The 20,024-nt window shown below is 42.9% G+C and overlaps 2 protein-coding genes across 3 annotated transcripts; both read right to left on the bottom strand.

Moving 5' to 3' along the window:
• Positions 1–4,480: 4,480 nt before the first annotated feature.
• On the bottom strand, positions 4,481–10,569 carry melk (maternal embryonic leucine zipper kinase). The gene is made up of 18 exons (XM_037256722.1): positions 10,391–10,569; positions 10,099–10,212; positions 9,930–10,015; positions 9,196–9,312; positions 8,984–9,127; positions 8,811–8,879; positions 8,534–8,626; positions 8,258–8,356; positions 7,846–7,914; positions 7,664–7,762; positions 7,416–7,502; positions 7,099–7,230; positions 6,854–7,012; positions 6,420–6,684; positions 5,509–5,596; positions 5,276–5,432; positions 5,097–5,200; positions 4,481–5,015 (listed from the first exon to the last, which is right to left on the bottom strand). Exons 2-18 carry the CDS (start codon positions 10,175–10,177, stop codon positions 4,838–4,840), a joined length of 2,025 nt encoding a protein of 674 aa, XP_037112617.1. The 5' UTR covers positions 10,178–10,212; positions 10,391–10,569; the 3' UTR covers positions 4,481–4,837.
• Positions 10,570–11,024: 455 nt separating this feature from the next.
• Positions 11,025–19,642, bottom strand: ptpn9b (protein tyrosine phosphatase non-receptor type 9b). 2 transcript variants are annotated; one of them, XM_037256685.1, is made up of 13 exons: positions 19,565–19,642; positions 17,538–17,681; positions 17,329–17,418; positions 17,088–17,212; positions 16,881–16,986; positions 16,304–16,414; positions 15,344–16,236; positions 14,689–14,791; positions 14,542–14,611; positions 14,363–14,441; positions 14,118–14,268; positions 13,605–13,812; positions 11,025–13,129 (listed from the first exon to the last, which is right to left on the bottom strand). In XM_037256685.1, exons 1-13 carry the CDS (start codon positions 19,595–19,597, stop codon positions 12,906–12,908), a joined length of 2,337 nt encoding a protein of 778 aa, XP_037112580.1. In that variant the 5' UTR covers positions 19,598–19,642; the 3' UTR covers positions 11,025–12,905. The 2 variants fall into 2 exon arrangements, with proteins under 2 accessions (XP_037112580.1, XP_037112590.1); XM_037256695.1 differs by having other exon boundaries at positions 14,695–14,791.
• Between the last annotated feature and the right edge of the window lie 382 nt (positions 19,643–20,024).

The raw sequence follows: 20,024 nt of genomic DNA, 5'->3' as shown, positions 1-20,024 counted from the left end.
ACCACTATAATTCTTTTCGCTTGCAAACGACCTGGGTGTTGGTACTTTTCTCAGTCTGCAACCATAGACCAAAACCCGACAACCCCCTACTTACAGATTGTCATACATCTCACAGCAATAAATAAATACATACATAAATAAATAAACAAACATGCGGTTGACAAGACAGGTCCAAACAATTGCTGCAGACATTTTTTCCCATCAGGTGAGTAGGGCCAAACCCCAATTAAGCAAACAAGAAAGGAAAATAATTAAAATGGCTTACCTCTTCCCAGGCAAGCACTGGCAGGCAAGGGGCCCGGCTCCGATGAAATGTTTGCAACATATGAAGATGAAAGGCTTGACCTCGCTGGCGTTAAACAGTTCTTTTGGACGTCTGCACAAGTTGACCCATCTTTGGCATTAATCCTTCTGAGTTATTGGCTTTGGGAAATGAATAAATAATGCATCCTTCATATGTGGACGGTCGTTACGTCTGCAGCCGTTTTTGCAGCACTGTTGACTTGGCAAGTTTTTTTTTTTACAAGATAAACCGGCAGAAAACAAGCAGCATCGGGTGTCTGCAGACGCGCTTCAATGTTGACCCTTTTCCGGTGTTATGCCAAACAAAGTACCGTAATTTTCGGACTATAAGTCGCACCGGAGTATAAGTCGCACCAGCCATAAAATGCCCAAAAAAGTGAAAAAAAACCATATATATGTATATAAATCGCTCCTGAGTATAAGTCGCCCCCCCACCCAAACTATGAAAAAAAACCGCGACTTATAGTCCGAAAATTACGGTAGGTTCCCCTGTTCAGCCTGTGACGTCAGGCGGCTATGGGTCTAGAAATAGCATTCGTGCGTTACCCAATTGATTGTGCGTGACAAAAACGGTGAAATTATTTTTAATTAAATTAAATGATGTCATTATTGTTTACACATGATTTTCCTCGTGATTAGAACAAGTTTTTGCTGTACAATAATGACATTTACAGACATTTCAATTGGAAAAGATCATTTCAGACAAATGTTTTTTTTTTGGGTTGTGAGTGTTGTAACGAAACTAAACTTGTTTCTCGAGAGAACTGTGTTAAAAAAAACATGATTTCGAAAAAACTGATCAGGCTAATAGTCAAAAGAAACTGCTCGCTCAAACTCACTCTTGCGCACGCACGCACGGACGGACGGACGCACGCCCCCCCCCCCCCCCAACCAACACACAGGCAGCAGAAAAACATCGAGTTTGACCTTATCACTGCAGACATTTGGACCACACAGAATCAGTCGTTACATGCTTCTCATTGCCCTTTGCAGACACACGCACGCGCGCGCACGCACGCACACACACATGCACACACACGCGCACACGCGATAGAGTGCACGTTGCCAGTAATAAAAATTAGTGCTAATATCACTCCCCCACCCATTCCCACGCACACATTGTCATTCCATTTCACACAACAGCACATGGAGCAAATGTCAGCTGGGAGTATTGTGCACTTACTAATGTGTTCAATTGTATTTTTTTTTTTACATTTGTTCTTATTTTCACTCTTATTTAATTTTGATTGAGGCAGTTTTGGTCCTCCATAGTCCCTCCCTCTTCTGTGAAAATTGTCATCGATGACGTGATCGGAAAAATGGTGAGATTTTTTTTTTAAAGGAGACATAGAAGATGAGGACGTGGTTGACAAGCGGCAGACCCTCTCACCCTCCCGTCTGAGTCTGTCCATCCCTGTACGCCCATCCCTGAGGGTTTGTCTCTGAGGATTGTGCTATGATGAATAGGCCTGTCCAAACTAACCTAGCGGAGACCAATTAGAGTGAAGGAGCGGAAGGAGAAAAAAATGGGAGGAGGAAGAGCACAAGGGGGTAAAGTGGGATTGGAGCGGAAGGGCAGAGAGGTTAAAAAGCAGGTAGCAGGAGTGGGGCAAAAGTGGAAAGTTTAAGTGAGTAGTCTTGTATTCCATTGTGCATATGTGTGCGTGTGTGTTTAAGATGTCATGGATGAAGACGAAGCGATGTTATAACTTCTGATGATCCTGCTATTGAGAAACACTTTGCCCCACTGATATTAGAGTGACACAAGGCCTGTCCCAAGCTCAAATAAGATAACCCAATTCAATGTTATTTATTTAAATCAATGAACAATATGTGGGATATCACAGATTTAAGACGTTAAACAAAGGGAAAAAACACCATGAAAAAAAGTATAGAAGGCAAAAATAGGCGAAATGTGCATTTTCAAGGGGATTGAAAAACCAGAAATGGCTTTTCTATTGTCACGTCATTGCCCTGCATAACAAATGAATCACCACAAACATCATGATTCAGGTGAGATGAGTTTAAAGTCAAATATAAAGTATCTGTTAGCCACAACATGAGGTGCGCCAGCACAGTTTAATGAGGCCCAATACTGCTCAGTCATTGTGTCTCTTGACTCTCCTCTTCCCTCTCCTCCGGGCCATCTGAGAGACAATTACAAACAAGCCGGCATCCATTTATCGCCAACAATTAATCTGCATCAGCGCAAGCCTCCTTCATAAACGAACGCGGGAACACAGAGGAGACGGATGCGAGCGCAATGAAGTCGAGTCGACAGAGAGAGCGAGAGGGGTAGGCTGACAGCACCATTAGGCTTTTTAATTCTCTGCTTGAGTGGGCCGGTCCAGTCTTTATGCTAATTAGAAGGCCACGGACATGTCATAAATCTCTATGATCCTGCCTCATTTCCCCCTCTGTCCCGTCTCTTTCGGACACAAAGTTCACTCATTACTTTTTATGTGGGTGCTGCGCGGCGGCTGTGTAAATATACTGAGTCGAAAATTGATTTTTGCCACTTTGAATTAAGCGGAAAGTATGGAACGTCTCAACAGTAGTTTCTCTGGCCGTTAACTCACTTTATTAATTTTTCAGCCTGCGTTTTTGGGTGCACAAAAACAAATCAACACACTTAAAAAAAAAAAAAAAATCCCCTTGTTCTTGTTTTCTCACGTCTGTTCATCTCCATGTGACGGACAAGGCTAATGATGAGGAAGCAGGGAAACAATCCGCACATAATTGGGGGTACACATTGAAAGAGAGCGGGAGAGGGAGAATGAAAGAGATCCATAAGTGGACAACTGGCTGCTTTAGCCACAAGAAGCTCATATTTTCACCCTCATTTAGGCCCGGCCTGTTGTAGAGCCAATTTAAACAGAGAGTCTATGGAGCTAATAAATCAAGTTGCATGCTGATTAAGCAAACGAAGGCAATACGGGTGAGATGTTTTTATTGCTTCACACAACCGAACATTGTCTGGTGCTTGAACTTCTCGTGACCGACATCAACCGGTTGCTGCGTGAGCAACCAAATGGCCACGCCCCCCAGCAAAGCCACGTGCAACAGGTAGAGGCCCACGCACACACAGGTGCGTAACATCGACATCAAGAGGCTGAGCACGCATACGGGCGTCGCCACCAGCAGCAACACGGAGTGACGAACAGCGCTGAAGACAAGAGATGGGATAGCAAGGACCACTTTGACCAGAGTGGACGTCAGGCTGGAGTACAGAGACAGTGGAGACAAGAGGAGGGAGACCACCGTGTCACTCACTGATGCTCCCTGCAAGAAAACCACACACACTTCTAGGGCTTGGCAATTAATCAGGATGTAATCGGGATTTAGATTTTGGCTTCTCATAATCATAAAAACATTCTAATCAGACAAAAACAGAAATCTAACCCACACAACACATTTGAAGGAATCTGACCCAGAAAATGCAACAAAATGATGAGAATAGACTGTTGGGAATAAATTCAAATAATTTCATGGAAGAAATATTAGAATTTAGGTTGTAATTGTAAATCTGTGCTTCTGATAGTGAAATGTTTGGGGTCAATCTGGAATATTTCACAAGGACACCAAACTTTTTGTCTGACATACCTCACATGGGGTTACATGCATGGTGATGTTGAAAATCCAGGCCCTGTACAGCCCTGTTGTCATCCACAAAAGAATAACAAGTCTCAAAACAGCAGTGGCAAATATTATACTACATTAAAGTAAAAAATAAGTGTCAACTTACATGAGAAGAGCACAAAGAGAGTGGCTGCAATGAGAAGCCTCATTTTCCAACACTCACACCTCAACCAACTTGACTTTCAGATCAAGACGGGAACATTTGTAATGATTTCAGATCGCAAAGTCTCTCTATGGCCCTCGGCCCATCGCATTCCTCACGTTTAATCTTCTTAGGTTGCAAAATACAAATGCACAGGTTGTAAAACAGCTTGCAGGGTTGGAATTAGACTGCCACCTGTCGGAATGGAGGTACAGTGACACGCAACTGACCCTTTTTCCCCCCCTATGGAATACTTCAAGTGTAGTGTGTTTAGAATGTGGAAGAGGTAAATGACTGAATTTGAAAATGTGCTCTAATATGAAGGACTGAGTTATCACAGTTTGAAACATTCCGTGATATTTCCTATTTTTTTATTATTTGACTAAATAACTTCCATTTAGATGCAGAAACCATTTATTTTGCTCCCTTTACACTGTCACAAACATGTCAGACAAACATTGATCCACATAAAACTAACAAAGAATTGTAAACACATAAAAACAACATCCAATTAGTAAGTGGTGCTTTTGTGAGTGACCTAAATCAAGCAGATTTAGGGCAAAAAGAACATCCAATAATCCCAATAAAGATCTGTACACTAAAAGTTCATACATTCTTCTCTCATGAACTGACAAGTAAAACAAAATTAGAAATTGGGGAAGAAGAAATGAAGTATTGACTGTACACAATGCACATAAATGTAATATTTCTTTTGAAGCTTGCTGGTATTCAAAAGCAACAACTTGTAAAGCCTCAGATGCTGGATGTGGAGAGGATGTCCTCCACCAGGCGCTTGTAGACCCAAGCATCTCCTTTTATTCGCTGACGACGCACGCAGACCACTTCGGGTCTGTGCAGCAGGCACACCTCAAGTTCAAAGGCCATGGTCACCTTGCCAAAGTCATCCCAGGTTCTGCACTTTATGGTGTAGCTGGACAAAAGGAAAATGGCATTTCTTAATGTAGCATTCAAATCCAGGGTGAAGATAGACATAGGTGGAGACAATTCTTACCCTTTCTGGCTGTATTGGACATTTTTCTCAGGTAGGCTGGAGAGGATCTGGTTGAGCACGTCGTCCGGGTTGGTCTGCCCCGTCAGGGTCACGTTGTATTGAGCCTGGAGGGAGGTGAAGCACGCAGTCAGACACGGCACAGACAGAACAGCGTGTTTGCTGGGGAGGCGCGAGCGGACCTTGATCTTGCGCGGGGTGTCTCGCAGCGCTCGTCTCTTGCTGGGGGTGAGCATGGTGATCACCTTGTCCAGGCCCCTCTCCAGGGAGCCAAACACTCGCCCTCCCCTTCGCTTCTTTCCGCTGTCTCCGCTACCGGCCATGTCCAAAGAGCGAGACCTGTGGAGGAAGACGCAGGCAAAAACTAACAGATGGTGTCGGGGTTCAGTTTTTTCCCCCCTAGAGTGAGACTTGCCTTCTTTCAGGACTAAAGGCAAGGATTTCAATGTTGTTGCTCTCTGCCACTTTTCTTTTAACAGGTTCTTTGGAGCCACTGCCTGCAGCTGCAATACACACACATACATACACCCAACCGTCACCACCTCAGGATGCTTACAACAGCAATACACCTATAATTGAAATATTAATAACGTGCATACACACAGAAGAGGAAAACAAAAGTTCAGCTATAGAGGCCAGCGGAGGTCACAAAAGTTACTTTAAAAAAAGACACCCAAAAAGGCACACGCACGCACACAGAACAAGAGCTCAGCTCCAGAGGCTGGAGAAAAATCACTACAGCTCACATGGGAGAGGGCAGAAGAAACAGACAGCTACACCTGTCACAACATGTCTCAGGACACACACACACACACAAACCGATTACGTGTGTGTGCGTGAAATGTGGAGACTTTATAATGGTTTTATAAGCCGAACTTGGCCGACTGAAGTGCAAACACTAACTTATCGTGAGATTAACCTGAGGAGAGCAGACACCTTCGAAGTGCTGCCCCCTATAGGCAGAGTAAAAAAAAAACTTCACATGTGAATTGCCCTCAGAAACAAGTCACTTTTGGATATTAAGTTCCACCAAGGTGATACAGTACAAGAGTTTTGATATGAGCAGCCACAACTAGAGGGAGAGGTGGTTAAAAAAAGTGCAGCAGGCGGACAATATCCGCATCAGATTCCGCTTAGCACATAATTAAGGCTGTAATGAACCACCTTTTCTATTAGCGTCCATCATTTGAGCCAATAGAATTAGCCTCGTGATAAGATGAGCCTCCAGTTGACAGTTATACGTGTCTATGGCCATTTTCAAAGGCCAAATAACAAGAAAATCATAGAAAAGCTACAAAGAGGGCAAAATAAGAATCATGTTCAAACCTTTTGGTGTGGTTCCGGTGCCATTTTGATTGGGTGTGGTCAACACACTCTTAGGGCGTGTGTTCTTCTTGGTGGACGACGGAGTGCGAGGTGGAGGCAGTGCAAATGTGTCCGCGTCTTTCTCCTGCAGGACAACATTCTCTCTGTTCTCTTTGGCATGTTGGTGGTCCTTGTACCTCTTCTCCTGGTGGTGCTGGCCTGTCACTTGATGTCTTTCAAGCGGCGGGCTCCGAATACATCTTTTCTTTAATGGAGATGGCAACCTCTGTAGAAATACAGAGTTGAGCATTGATCTAGCAAATGATAATAAACAGATTGCCCCGCCCCCTCGGTCTGAACAATTGATCAAAATGGCAACGCAATGTAGAAGAATGGAATTTAAAATGAATATATCGCAATGAAATTATTTTTAAAAATCTTTTACTTGACCCCACCTTGTCGTCTGTAATTCGTTCGGTCTTCTCGCGTACCCCTTGAGGAGTCTGACGAGAGACGGGTACCCATGGACAATCATCTATGTAGTCTGAGCAAAGATCCAAAGCACCCAGAATTGGAGCGTCCTCGTCGTCAGCAAAGTGAAGCGATTTCTTAACCTGGAAAAAGGAAAAGAGTGTCATTTAGTGGCTGAGAACTAGGCATTGAGCTGGAAAGCCATGCTGGGAGCTGCATATCGATCAACCTCTAATTGGACATGTAGTGGAGAGACGGCCTCCTCTGTGACGTGGGGCTCCATGTGGAGACGCACCGGCTTGCCTCTCTGCTTCTTCGACAGCAGTAGCAAGTACGTGGCTGTGATGTGGTCGTACTGCCACTGCACACATGATCAATCAGGTCAGATTGGTTTGTACAGTAACTTTGAGAGCTTTCTCCTAGAATTTAGGAAACTTTGTAAGGACAAGTGCTACCTCAACTCACTTCTAAAATACAAGTTGTCCACTGGCCAATTTGAGTTATAAGCATTAACTCTTTGGTTCCGATATGATAAACCTCACCTACCTCCTTAACAAGAGCTGTGGTGCTTTCTCTGGAACGTTTCATGTTGACTGCCATCTCGGTGATGCAGTCCTCGTCTATGTGACCCAGCTAGAAAATAAGACACTACCGCTTCAGTTGAACAGAAGTGTAAACACACACAATTCAAACTAACTTATTCTTCTTATTTGAATAAACCTACTGGCTTCTTTGTGGTGCCAAATATGTGAACAGATATGTGAAGAGATGTGCATATTTATTTGTTAGGGTACCGGCTGCCTGCTGTGCCACTCCACAGGGCTGTTGTAGTCTTTCATTACCCAAGGGTGCTCAAGCAGCTGATGCACTGCCAGACGCAACTTGGGGTCCACCTACAGGACAGAAATGGTAACTACAACTAAATAGAAACCGACTATCATTATTTGTCCTTTTTTGATGATACATGTCATCATACCTGCATCATTTGATTGAGCAGGAGGATGCTTCCTGGGGATAGCCATGCAGGGTTATCATACTTTCCTCTCTGAAAACACATTTGTGAAACACATTCATTAGAGGGCAGTAAAATAGTCATTGAAATACAAAATAACAGCTGGTGTTGGTTTGTTTTTTCTTAAATGAGCTTTATACTGAATGTTAGTGACATAAGGTAGCACAGAACACGGAGTTGACCGCCAGATGACTTCAACATGTGTTCGCCCCCTAGTGGTTGAATGACCGCTACCACCAGCAATCCTGTTAATTTATTCTACTCCAGCCCCTATGCACTAACCTAACTAAAAAACAACTTTTCTCAGTTATAGTCCAATTTGGGAGAAAAAAACCCCCAAAGGATGAAACAATGAAAATGAAAAGTAATCTCTTACGGTAATTTTCCTGTAGAGCACGACGCAACTGTCGTCATCAAAGGGGAGATAGCCGCAAAGCAAAGCGAACAGCAGCACACCCATACTCCACACATCCGCCTGGAACACAGCATTGTTTGTTAAAAATCATTAATTCTGACAAGGGGAAGCTACAAAAATTGTTTTTTTTTTATGATCAGTGGGGGACCAAATCAGATTCAAAAGGTTTATAAAGAACACTCTTGCATGAGAAGACCACCCCCCGAAAAAAGATAAATAAAAAACGGAATAACTCGCCTCTGAGCCAATATAAGCTTTTCCCTGGATGAGTTCAGGAGCAGCATATGCCGGACTTCCACAACACGTCATCAACTCATAACCAAGGCCTCCCTGTGACACACAACAACATTAATCATAATGCCACATACAATGAGCAACTATAAACTTTAGGAATAGCTCTCAGTGTGATGAAGTACGATAATGCATAGTTAATTTACCTCTCTGTCAGTGTCAATCAAAATTGAGCAGTAATATGCATTGGATTGCACACAAAAGTGTACACCTGTACATTTACCTTTGGTTTGGCACACAAGCCGAAATCTATGAGCTTCAAGTTGTGGTCTCCATCTATCAATAAGTTCTCCTAATGTTAAGAGAGATAGCAGGTATGAGATTTGCATTTCCAAAGACCTATGCGTAGGCATTTCAAGCACTTAAAATGCTTCCACTTATGCACACTGGTCTTACCGGTTTTAGGTCCCTGTGTGCGTAACCCTGGCTGTGGACGTAGGCCATGGCAGACACAATTTGTCTGAAAAAGACTCTCGTCTCCTCTTCTGACAGCCGGTCCTTTGCTATAATGTAGTCAAACAACTCCCCTCCTGGACAGTACTGCAAGAAATACAGATTATAGAAAGGAGTAGGCAAAGAAGACAAATGCACAACTGCAGTTTATCGACCTCGAGTATCATGAAAATCTGTGTGGTGGACTCAATGACTTGGTAGAGACGGCAGATGTGCTGATGACTGAGGTTCTTCATTGCCTCAATTTCCACCTTCACACGAGGAAGATCATCCTAGGAAACGATGGTTTTAGTTGACATTGACAATGTTATTTGCAATTCTCACCTGCAATGTGGCTTAGATTATTTTTAAACCCATTCACAATGCTTTAATTTGAAATGTTATGTTGTCATGATGTATGTAGATTGTATACAATGTAACACTAACCCTTATTAGGGTCAGAGGTGAGTTGTGACCCAAAAACATCTGAGAGGAAATTTAGAACACTTACTTTGAAATATGCATAAAAATCAACAATTATTAATTATATAATATGACGCATTGGGATTCACCCAATCCTACTAAGCGCATAATGTTAAAGACATTTATTTAATCTTTAAATTGACCAGTTAATTAGACTATTTCATAGTAGTTTTAATCTCTTATTTAAGGTCAAGTTGTATAATTTAAAATACATTTCCTAAATGAAGCCTTTTTGCCCCCAGAGCCTTATTTTGAAGAATTAAAAAAGACATTCGATATAGATCAATATCCATTGATATGAAATAGTATCGTGATACACTTTCCAACCATACTACTCCCTATTCTGTATAACTTAAAAATACCACAAATTTAATTTATTATTTAATTTCTATTTTGGAGAGCATTTGCATAAAAAAAAAAAACTCACCCCAAGATCCTTTTTGTTCAGTATCTTAATCGCCACCTTCTCTCCTGTCAAGATGTGACGACCCAGCTTCACTTTAGCAAACCCTCCTGGAAAGAAATAATAAAAAATAAACACGTTTTAAATTCCAGAATTGGAAAAGAAAGACCTCCAAACACACTCAACAAATTACCAGAGCCGATAGTCTCATAAACCTCGTAGTATTTGTGGAGCTTTTCGGCTCCGCGGGGCTCCATCCTCTCAACGGGCATTCCTGCCTCTTTTGGCTGCACGATCCACCAGCCGCCTGCCGAACACAATATCGGCCGAACCAGCCAAGAACACCAATTAAATGCCAACGGAAAATCTGAAATGCCTGACATAATAAATAACGGGTCGATCAAGTTACACGACCGCTTCATTACTCGCCAATGTGTCCAACTACACTCAACACGGTTACCACTAACAAAAGCAATGTAACTTACGTTAGGAAAAAGCCCACGTTTGTACCGATGATGTTTTTCTCGGTCACCAGAATGTGTGGCGTTGCGTCAAATAAGAACGGTCAATCCGTCAACAAACTATCGACGTGCAGAAAAGTGAGTGCCACATACGAATGTTTTGTCAGCGCAATTTGAATTTCGCACATTAAACGTCAACTTCCTGCTTCCGCTTTGGCTCCCGACTGCCTCCAAGTGGCCAAATTTGCTACTGTCGCCACAATTATGAGCTCGTTTGAAATGTAGAATTAATCATTCAATTTTATGAATTCACAAAGGTTTTTGTCCAAAATTACCAAACATGTTTTCATTTTGTATATATGGGAAAACCAGCATTCTTTTCATATTCCTTGACTAACCACTTTTTGAACTTCTTTATTTATGCATAATAAAGATCTATCATCAAGTTCTCGATGTCTAGGAAATTAAATGTAGGCAAAATCTAAGACTATAGAGACAATTTTATAATATATATATATTTTTTTGTTTAATTAATTAATTAATTAATTTATAGAACAATAACCTTTTCCAGTGCAAATCAAATTTCCACAGTAGATGAATCCTTTTTTTATTTTACCCGGTCAGTAAGAGATCACATGCTTTGTAGAGTTTCCAGATCGTGATAAGATTGCTTTAATGGGCCAGTCAGACGTAGGGTGTAAGAAGGCTAACATTCAATCACAAGATTTACACGGGAACAGTAAAACAAGGATGACACATGATCTTGTATTCATGCACACCTCGTATGACAATCTAAAAACATGGAGAACCCAGACACACACTTGCACTTTCTAGCTCTAGAATGACATTTGTCATTCGATGTGCTCCTGAGACTCTGCGTGTGGATATGGACTGCGTTGCGTGGTCCGTGCTGAGGATATGTTAAAAGGTGAGCCTTGACCTTTGGCATTGAGGGGTCAGAATACATCAACATGAATGAACGAGCAACCCCTTAAAACATTCACGACTCTTGTGTTCATGCTAACAAATCAATCAAGTTCCAAACACACAGCAGTATCTCATCTTTTTGTTCCATTACCGCTTTAATATATTGTCAAGCAACCCTCCTTCTAAAAATATACGCCCAAAAGAAATTGAACAATCGCAGTCAGTTTTGAAAATACCATGGTAGGGTCTTTTCCAATACACACCATTATTAAACAACAACAAAAATATATATAGTTCAAATCCCATCTGATTTGTTCGGCTTATCGCATGATTCCGTTGTGGTGTCATAGCAACCAACATTCAATGATTTTGAACCTGTAATTTTTTTTTTTTTTACAAAGACAAATATAGCAGAATAAAATACAGTGAAAATACAAAATACAGATATAGTTTGTATGATAATTTAGATGCAAAACATAGTAATGGATCTTAAAAGAAACCAAAACAACAACAAAATTGCCCCTGAGGTTAAATGATAAGATGAACCAGAACTTTGTCCACTCGTGTCTTTCATATTATTCCTAAGTGGCAGCACTAAAGGCAAAAAAAAGTGTGTCGTGGACCTATGCAAGTGCACAAGCTTGGCTGTCATTATTCCTTTATCTGCTGCACTGTGACATTAAACAAAAAGAACAACCTGAAGGCACCAATACCTGAGGCAGAATATGTCTCAAGAGGAAGGAGTGATACTGGAAAGGGTTACAGAATAAGGGAAGATGAATCAGTTCAAAGTGGAGTTTTAAGTCAATTGTTTTTAAAATAGTCTAATTCAAGAAGAGTAAAAATGTCAGACTTGCCATGACATCATTTTAAGTACAATTCGTTTTTTTTTTTTTTTTGCCTGGCTAACTATATAACTCTCCAGCTTTAAAACCATTTTGTCAAAAAGCGGCGTTTTTGCACTTTTTCAAGAGGTTATGCACAACGATGTATACATGTAGCTGTATGTTACAAGAATATACATGCTTTCAGTCGTTAATATCTTTGTAAGGAATACATCCGAGCATTTGGGGTGATGACTTTGGCTTTGGAAAGTTAGTCTACATATGCACACAATATGAAACATGTAGAAAATGCACCATAAAACATCATAGGACAAAACAAAACAAAAACTAAAAACAAATAAAATTCTGTAATGGCTCACACAGTTATGTCACTCAAAAGCATCCCCTGTGAAAAAGACAATGGCAGATCGGTTTGAGGGCGAAAAGGATGTAAAGGTTTGGGTGGGTTCAAGTTTGCCATGCCTCATGTGCAAGTCAATAGAAAAATGCTACAAGGTTCTTGTCAAGAGGACAAGTGCAGGGCAGGCAGAGTTCCCCTGCCATTTGCTCAGAAATTGGCAGGACACTCCACACGTTTTCCTGGAAAGCGCTTCAGGTCTCCCTGCGTGTCTGTTCACACGAGGGACCAACACGGATTGGAGCGTCATTACATCAAGAGCCAAACAAAGACCTCCACCTCTCTCTGTCACGGCAGTGGAGACGTCGCCCCCATCTTTCTAGTCCCAGCTGACATCGGCTTCGGTCGACTTCCTGCCCCTTTGCGTCGTTCACTCGCTGTCGGTCTCTATGTCCGAGTCGGACCACTGCACCGGGCTCAGCTTGCCGCGGCGCATAGCGTATTCGATGATGGCGGTGTAGCAGAAGTAGTACTGGTCCCAGGTCTGGATGCTGAAAGCCCTCTGCGTACGCATGCGTCGCACAGTCTGGTGGACGTCTACTGTGCCAATGTCCTCCAGCTGGGACAGGCAGATGTCCAGTGTGCAGAAGGTGCCTAAAGCCAGGACGGGATAAAGAGGAAATCAATATTAGGAATAGAAAAAGGGAGCTGGATGCCAGTTGGCCAGACACACTAAAGACAAAGGAGACACTCTATTAGTTAATCAATATTGGAATTATTATTTTATATATTTTAGAGCCATTGTTTAACTTAAAATCCCACTTAAAATTCAGACCATCAGCAGTAATTATTCGCCGATTGTTTCAGTCAGCCATAAAAGCAGACTGATGATGTTTACTTAAATTAAAATGTTTGCAAATATATCGACCCCCCTCACCCCATTTTCCATGACTGGAAAATTGGCCAGTCATTTTCCAGGTTTTCTTGTAACCATGTTTAACTTTTATATACTGAACATATCGCTATATATATTTAGTAAAACCAGAATGCTTCAAATTTGTTCAAACAACTCCCATTGGTAAAACCACTAGACAATCATTTTCTCCTTGCGCATCATATTTGAATTTACCTGTCCGCCCGATGCCCGCACTGCAGTGCACCACCACAGGAGGGCCCCCTGGAGGCCCCTTCCAACTGGAGCCTAGACTCTGGACTGCGACATCCCGTCTCCGAAGTACATGCTCGCGAAAGTCCAACATGGCCGATGCACTCTTGGGCACTCCGAAGTCCGGCCAGCTGACGTAGAGGTAGTGGCAAACATCCCGTCTCTCCCCAGACTTTACAAAAAGAAGACCATTACACTCATGATCTGGAACATTAGCCACACTGGCAAGGTCTATAGGAGAGATGGACCAAAAACTCAGAATATAATTACTGAAAAAATTACTTTATGAATGTGGTCCCACTTTGGAGAGCAATTTAACCACAGTGTTTATTTCTCAGTCGGAAGGCATCCTAATACCTTGTAACACTAAAACAGAAACTGTTAAGCCACCTGACCTTTCTAACGGACATGGTTCAAAGAGCCATTGAGAAGAAAAATGTTGGAGGACTGCTCATACTGCAGGTGATATAAACTCACCTGAGTATTATAGAGTTCCAGATGTGAGAGTTTGAAGTCCTGGAAGACCTGGATGTGGGTGTTGGTGACCTGGAAACAAACGTGTTGCTCTGTTCTGCCTTCCTCCAGTGGCCAATACTGACCGCACTTGACACGCCCTCGCTCCACCACTCTGGTACATGGATGAGTACAAGTTGTGAATGGCACACCCTTTCTCCACCATATGCGCGCTTTTCCAACAGTTGGTTAAAAAAAAAAGAATTCACCTCGTTGTCATGACGATGATAAGTACCATCTGCTCCCACACCATGCGCCAAAAGTCCCCAAATGTTTTTGGCAAAGGACCTGAGGAACACAAATAGCGTTATAGCAGTGATGGAAGCAGCAAGTTTTATAGTGCATGAAGTTAAAAAAAAAAATCAAGATCTTATTGTGTGGTTCTTACCCTGAGTAGCAATATATGTGTTTTTCCTCTTGTAGCCATCCATGAAACTCGCATTAATGTAATCCGAAGTCTGCAGGACACGCAGCAAAAGATTTTGGCGGAACAGTCCTCAGCGAGGCTGCAACAGTCAGCTTTCGATGGATTTACCATTACCTCGTCCTCGTCATCACAGAGCTGGCAGAGTCGGACCCTGGACTGGTCCAGACACAGAACATCGCTGTACCGGTTCTTGAGCTGATTGGAGAGTTTCCTGGAAATAAACATGCACAATCTCAAAGATCAAAAGTGGTGATCTTAACTGCACACAAGGGCGGATGAGGACGAGAAGTTTGTCCATCCATCCGTCCTGTGTTCTATACCGCTTGCACTGTTCAGGGTCACAAGGGAGTTGGAACTTATCCCAGCTGACTTAAGATGAGAAAAGCAGGCGGAAGCCCTGGAGTGACTATTAGTCAATGAAAGAGTTGTACAAAACGTCAAAGCCAAACCAGTGAAGAACAGCAGCTATGGCCGAGTTCAGAGAAGGTGAGGTTTGTCAGGTCTTCAATGGTGAACCCATGCAGGGCACGTTCCCCAATTTGGATTTTCGGCCATCAACTACGGTACTCCCAGAGTTTCGCTATTCGCCGAAGGGCTCAGACTATATAAATGACGGCATTAAGCCCAAGAACAAATATCAACTTTGAATGTGTGACAGAAAAGCACCACACATATCTGATGCAATATTATGAATATTATTCTTATTGAGCCTATTTGACCAGAGGCTATGTGACAAAATAAGCGTCATCTGACAATGTCTTACTTGGAGTAGTCAAAGGTGCCTGCTGGTGGCTCCTTGCGAATCTCCTCATATTCCTGATAGATCCCTTTCTTCTTCTTCCTCTTCACATGATCAACCAACTCGTGCATCCCCATACCTCCCCGATCTGGCGTGTGAACGGACTCCTCCATGCGGCAGTCCTCGTCATCGGGACCCCACGACGAGGGCAAGAGTGATGTCTGGGAGGCGGGCTGGTGGGGCGCTCGAGGCAAAGATTTCTGAGGCAACGGTGGAACGCCCTCCTCTTCCTCACCCTCCTCATCCACTTCTTGTATATGCTCACCCCGACGTCCGTGATCTGAGTCTATTCGGCCATCCACTACATCTGCATCGCCTTTGCAAGAGAGTGGCGTGTCAGGTGGTGTCTCCGACTGGGGGGGTGCTTGCCGTCCACGACCATTCATGTTCGAATTGGGCTTCAAGCCACTAACGGCGGACTTGTCTCCGCTCCCAGCTGAGCCGTTCCAGTGCTGGTGGTTCCCCTGTAGCCTATTTGCAGCAGAAGGCGGGCTCAGCTGGGGATTGTCCAAAGTCCTGCCCTCATCCCCACCACAGTGGTTGTGCGGGTTCGCGTTGCTATCGTCATAGAAGTTAGCATTAGCCGCAGCGAGCTCAGAGCCCACCTGGGTACTCAAATAGCCATGGGTCAGCGTTGCGTCAACACTCGGTTCCCCGCTCTCAAGACTATAAGAGCGCAGCAGGCTTCCCACGCAGTCGTGCGTGTCATGTACTTGTGTGTCACCCTCCATAATGTTTGCGTTGATGCAGGACTGGATCCAGGCCACGTGGTTATACTGGGATGTCCCGCCTAGGTGCTCAGGGAGGGAGGAGACTGGGATGTGACTGGCCAGTTCGTGAGCCTTCACAGTACACACCTGGTAGATGGGGAAAAAAGGAAATACATTTCAAGACCTAATATTAAAAAAACAGAGAAAGACGTACCCGTTCTCTCAGCTTCTCACGCACGAAGAGGCGTAGAACCGCAAAAGGTGCTCGAAACCAAAGAGGCGAGGAAACGATGAAGACGCACTTTAAACGAGCCGGAAACGCCCCCTAGTGAACAAAAACAATAAGTGGATAATGAGTGAGTATTTCTAAAATAAGACCAGTGCTTCACAACCTTTCCATTGGCCCAAATCTCACAGCACATCGAGAGCTACAGAATGCCCCCAAATGGTGCCATATTGCTACAGTTTGTGAGCCTGAATAATTTTTTTACTTGTGCTCCTAAAATTTCAGCTTAAGGGCTACTTTGCTCCTATTAAATAAAATAAAAAAATAACAATAATAAATAAAAACAATTAAAATCTATATATATCTGTATATGTTCCATGTTTATGCATTTATTTGTGTCGAAGAAAGACGCTGAGATCTTAATCTCCTGAGCAATAACTCAAATCATGGTAATTTCCTGTGACCCACTTGAAGATTTCTGATGACATACAAAGTTGCCATTGCAAAATGGTTGGGAATCACCAATTGGGACACACCGTGGAACTACATTTATTATAGTATTTACCTTGAGCAAATTGAGGATCTTAACACAGAGCTCATAGTCAAAATCCCCATAAGTGGAGTTGGTCATGTCATATATAAATACAAGTCCGTCTCTCTGGGTTTGAACACTGGGAAGAAACAAAAGACCAATTAGAAACTGGTTCAAGATGGTGCACTGTCAATAAAACAGGGAGTTTAAGAACAAAGTGGTTGCAGTGGGCTGCGTCACCTGTCGATGGCTTTATCCAGCTGATAAATGATGACCTGCAGCACAGCTTTGTGCGTGGACACGTCTCGCCGATGCAGGCGAGCTGTGAAGAGCGCAAGTGCAGCACCATTTGCGTCGCGTCCAGGCTGCGGGGAACATGACATGTAAAATGAAAAGACAAGGATGCATACAAAGACTTATCGTCGTCAAAAGATATCTCGCTGCAGTGTGAGTTTACGAGTTCACAGTCTCCACCACTCACCAGGACGGTGAATTTGCCACTGAGCAGCTCAGAACGGAGTGGCTCCTCGTTAGGGTTTATATTGATGATCCCCTCTTTGATTCTCGTGTTCTGATAAATTTGTGGCGGGAGAGAACCACAATGTCGTTAGTTTGAAATACAGTAGTAAATATTTGAAAGGCTGTGTGGTATCTCTGAACAGGGACATTCATTGGCGTCCCCAGCTGTACCTTGTATGCTTGGAGGAGGTCGACAGCTCGGGACACGTCAAACTTGCGGGCCATAAGAAACTTAACAGCTGTGGGTTGGGAGACGAGCCCGGCGCATTGGAGCTGCTCTTTGCAACGCACCTCACTCAGGAACTCCTCCACAGCCTGGAACACGACATAGATAGGGAGGAATGGAAAAGAGAAAGACTCGTCTGCGTTCCTGTTTGTACAATGTAAAAACAGAGCCTAGTCCAAACAGAGAGAAGACACCTGGGATCAAAGTATTCGGTCTATCAGGCTTTTCAACTTTTTCTTTAATGAAACTATAATACATGCATTAATTAAGCCGGATGCAAATGCTGGCAGCCTGGATGCGCCTCGTGGAAGATGACATGGGTGAAAACGAGTGGTCACAACAGTCCGCTTGTTTACCAGCCAACTGAACCGCATCTGTGCTCCAATTTATAACTAGGACAAGGAGGGCAATGACGTCCAACAATACCAGAGTTTACTTTTGCAAATTTCAGAGAAGCAAAGAAACCCACAAATCTCATTGCAGATACAAGATTTGTTTCCAGACACAGAACCATCCACATGCTTTGATTCAGCAATAAGAGTCCACTCGTTGCATTTTAACATCAATCGATACTGCGGTATTTTATAGCTCAACAATCAATACGGGTAATTATCATTACCTGAGACCAAGCACAAGACATACTGTTCATCCAAGTGTGCATCAAAATGTCACTCTTTAGACATAATTTCTGACCGGTCAAAGTTAAATTCTATCAGGCGTTGAAGGGATTTAAAGTGGAAGTAACCTACAAATAATTTAGCTATGTGCTGTCAGGGTAGCGTAAAAGAAAACAATCTTCTCGAGTGCATAAAATGAGGAGGAAGGCAGGCTCTATTGTGGACACATAATTGTTGGACAGGTTCGTATCTGCAGCAAAAAGGAAGATGTGGAACAGTCTACTGTACATCGTGGACAATCCATAGCACGGCACCATCACCAAGCAGAGGAGCAGCTTAAGGCTACTGTCACTGCCCTGCTCCACAAATGCCAAGCAGCTTTTTAATTCCACCCTAATATCAACTTCCCTGAACTCTGTACTGTGCTAAACTGTTCACATCTTGCACACCACGAACCTCATTAAACCTTTCATATTGCACTGGAGTTTTATCCATTTAAACAAAAGGAAAAGTTAAAATCTTATATATTTGTGATATATTATACATCTCTTGATATCATGTTTAATATTTTTCACAAGTTTAATATTATTAGTGATCCTTGTTTGGCTTTGCATTTAAGGGCTTGGTTAAAAAATGTCGTACTACTGATGACAGGCATGCTGCACTTGTAATACTGTAATGACAACAACATGCTGCTGAGAACCGGGAGAGTCACTTCTGAGAATTCTCGTCGATAAATTATGACACTACTTGACAGTAAGCTCTTAGCAAAAAACTTGTTACAAGCCCCCGCCACCCCTCTCAAAAAAAGAAAACAACAACAGAACCTGTAGCGTTAAACTGACGACATTCTATTAAAACGAGAGTCACTTTGTGTGCAGCCACCAAATGAAAATGTAGGAAACACCACTGTAAAAGAATCCCCTTTCTGCTTAACAGTCACTGTTAACTAGAGAGCTAAGTCGCATGTGGTAGCCGGATGCCTAACCATAGCTGCACGGACACTTTACGCCACGTTTATCGAAATATTAAAATAAGACCCAACTCCACTAAACGCGAATGACACTTGTAAGTCCATGTGGACATCTAAGAGAAAAATAAGAAATAAGAATCTCTAGTAAACGTCCGCAGTTTGGATTAGCAAACGTTGCTATGCTAGCTTATGCTAACCGCTGTCAGGCACACCGGAGTCAGTCGCCCTGAAGGAGGGTGTGATCGGGCCATGACAGTTCATTGTTTCCCGGAACATATATCATGTTACAGCAACTCGTTAGTTGTCGTTTCAATTAACTGCATCGAGTTGGAAGGTACACACTATGTAAAAAGTGGAGTAAACTCTGTCAAAACAGACTTACCAGGAGCTCCTGAGCTGTCAGGGCTTCCGCCATCTTGAAGCCTGAGCAACGTCTCAACTAGTGTTGTCTCGTGAGTGAACAATTCGTTCAAAAGGACGGATCATTTTAGTGAAGGAGAGTGAACGAATCACTTCCTACAGTGATTCGTTCTTTTTTCAGTTCAGTGACGCAACTTCCCGTTCACGACCGGGTGAGAGACTGTTGCCAACGGATCAGTGTGTAAGTGTTGTATTATAGAAAGAAATATGTTAATTACCCCGAGCCAATTATTATTATATATAATAATTGGGGGGGGGGGGGTAGTTGTATTGTTTGATGTGTATGGGTTGTTTCCTGGATAAAAAAGAAAAAGAAAAGCCGTATCATTGTTTGTGTGTGTGTTTTAGGGTTAGGGTTAGGGGGGGGGGATTCATTGAACGATTCGTTTGAACGAAACTTTCGAGTGAACTGATTCTAAAGA

This window comes from Syngnathus acus, chromosome 1, assembly GCF_901709675.1.
Source record: "Syngnathus acus chromosome 1, fSynAcu1.2, whole genome shotgun sequence".
NCBI lineage: Eukaryota > Metazoa > Chordata > Actinopteri > Syngnathiformes > Syngnathidae > Syngnathus > Syngnathus acus.
Note: the sequence above shows the minus strand (reverse complement) of the source record. Positions and strands in the feature narration are given on the sequence as shown.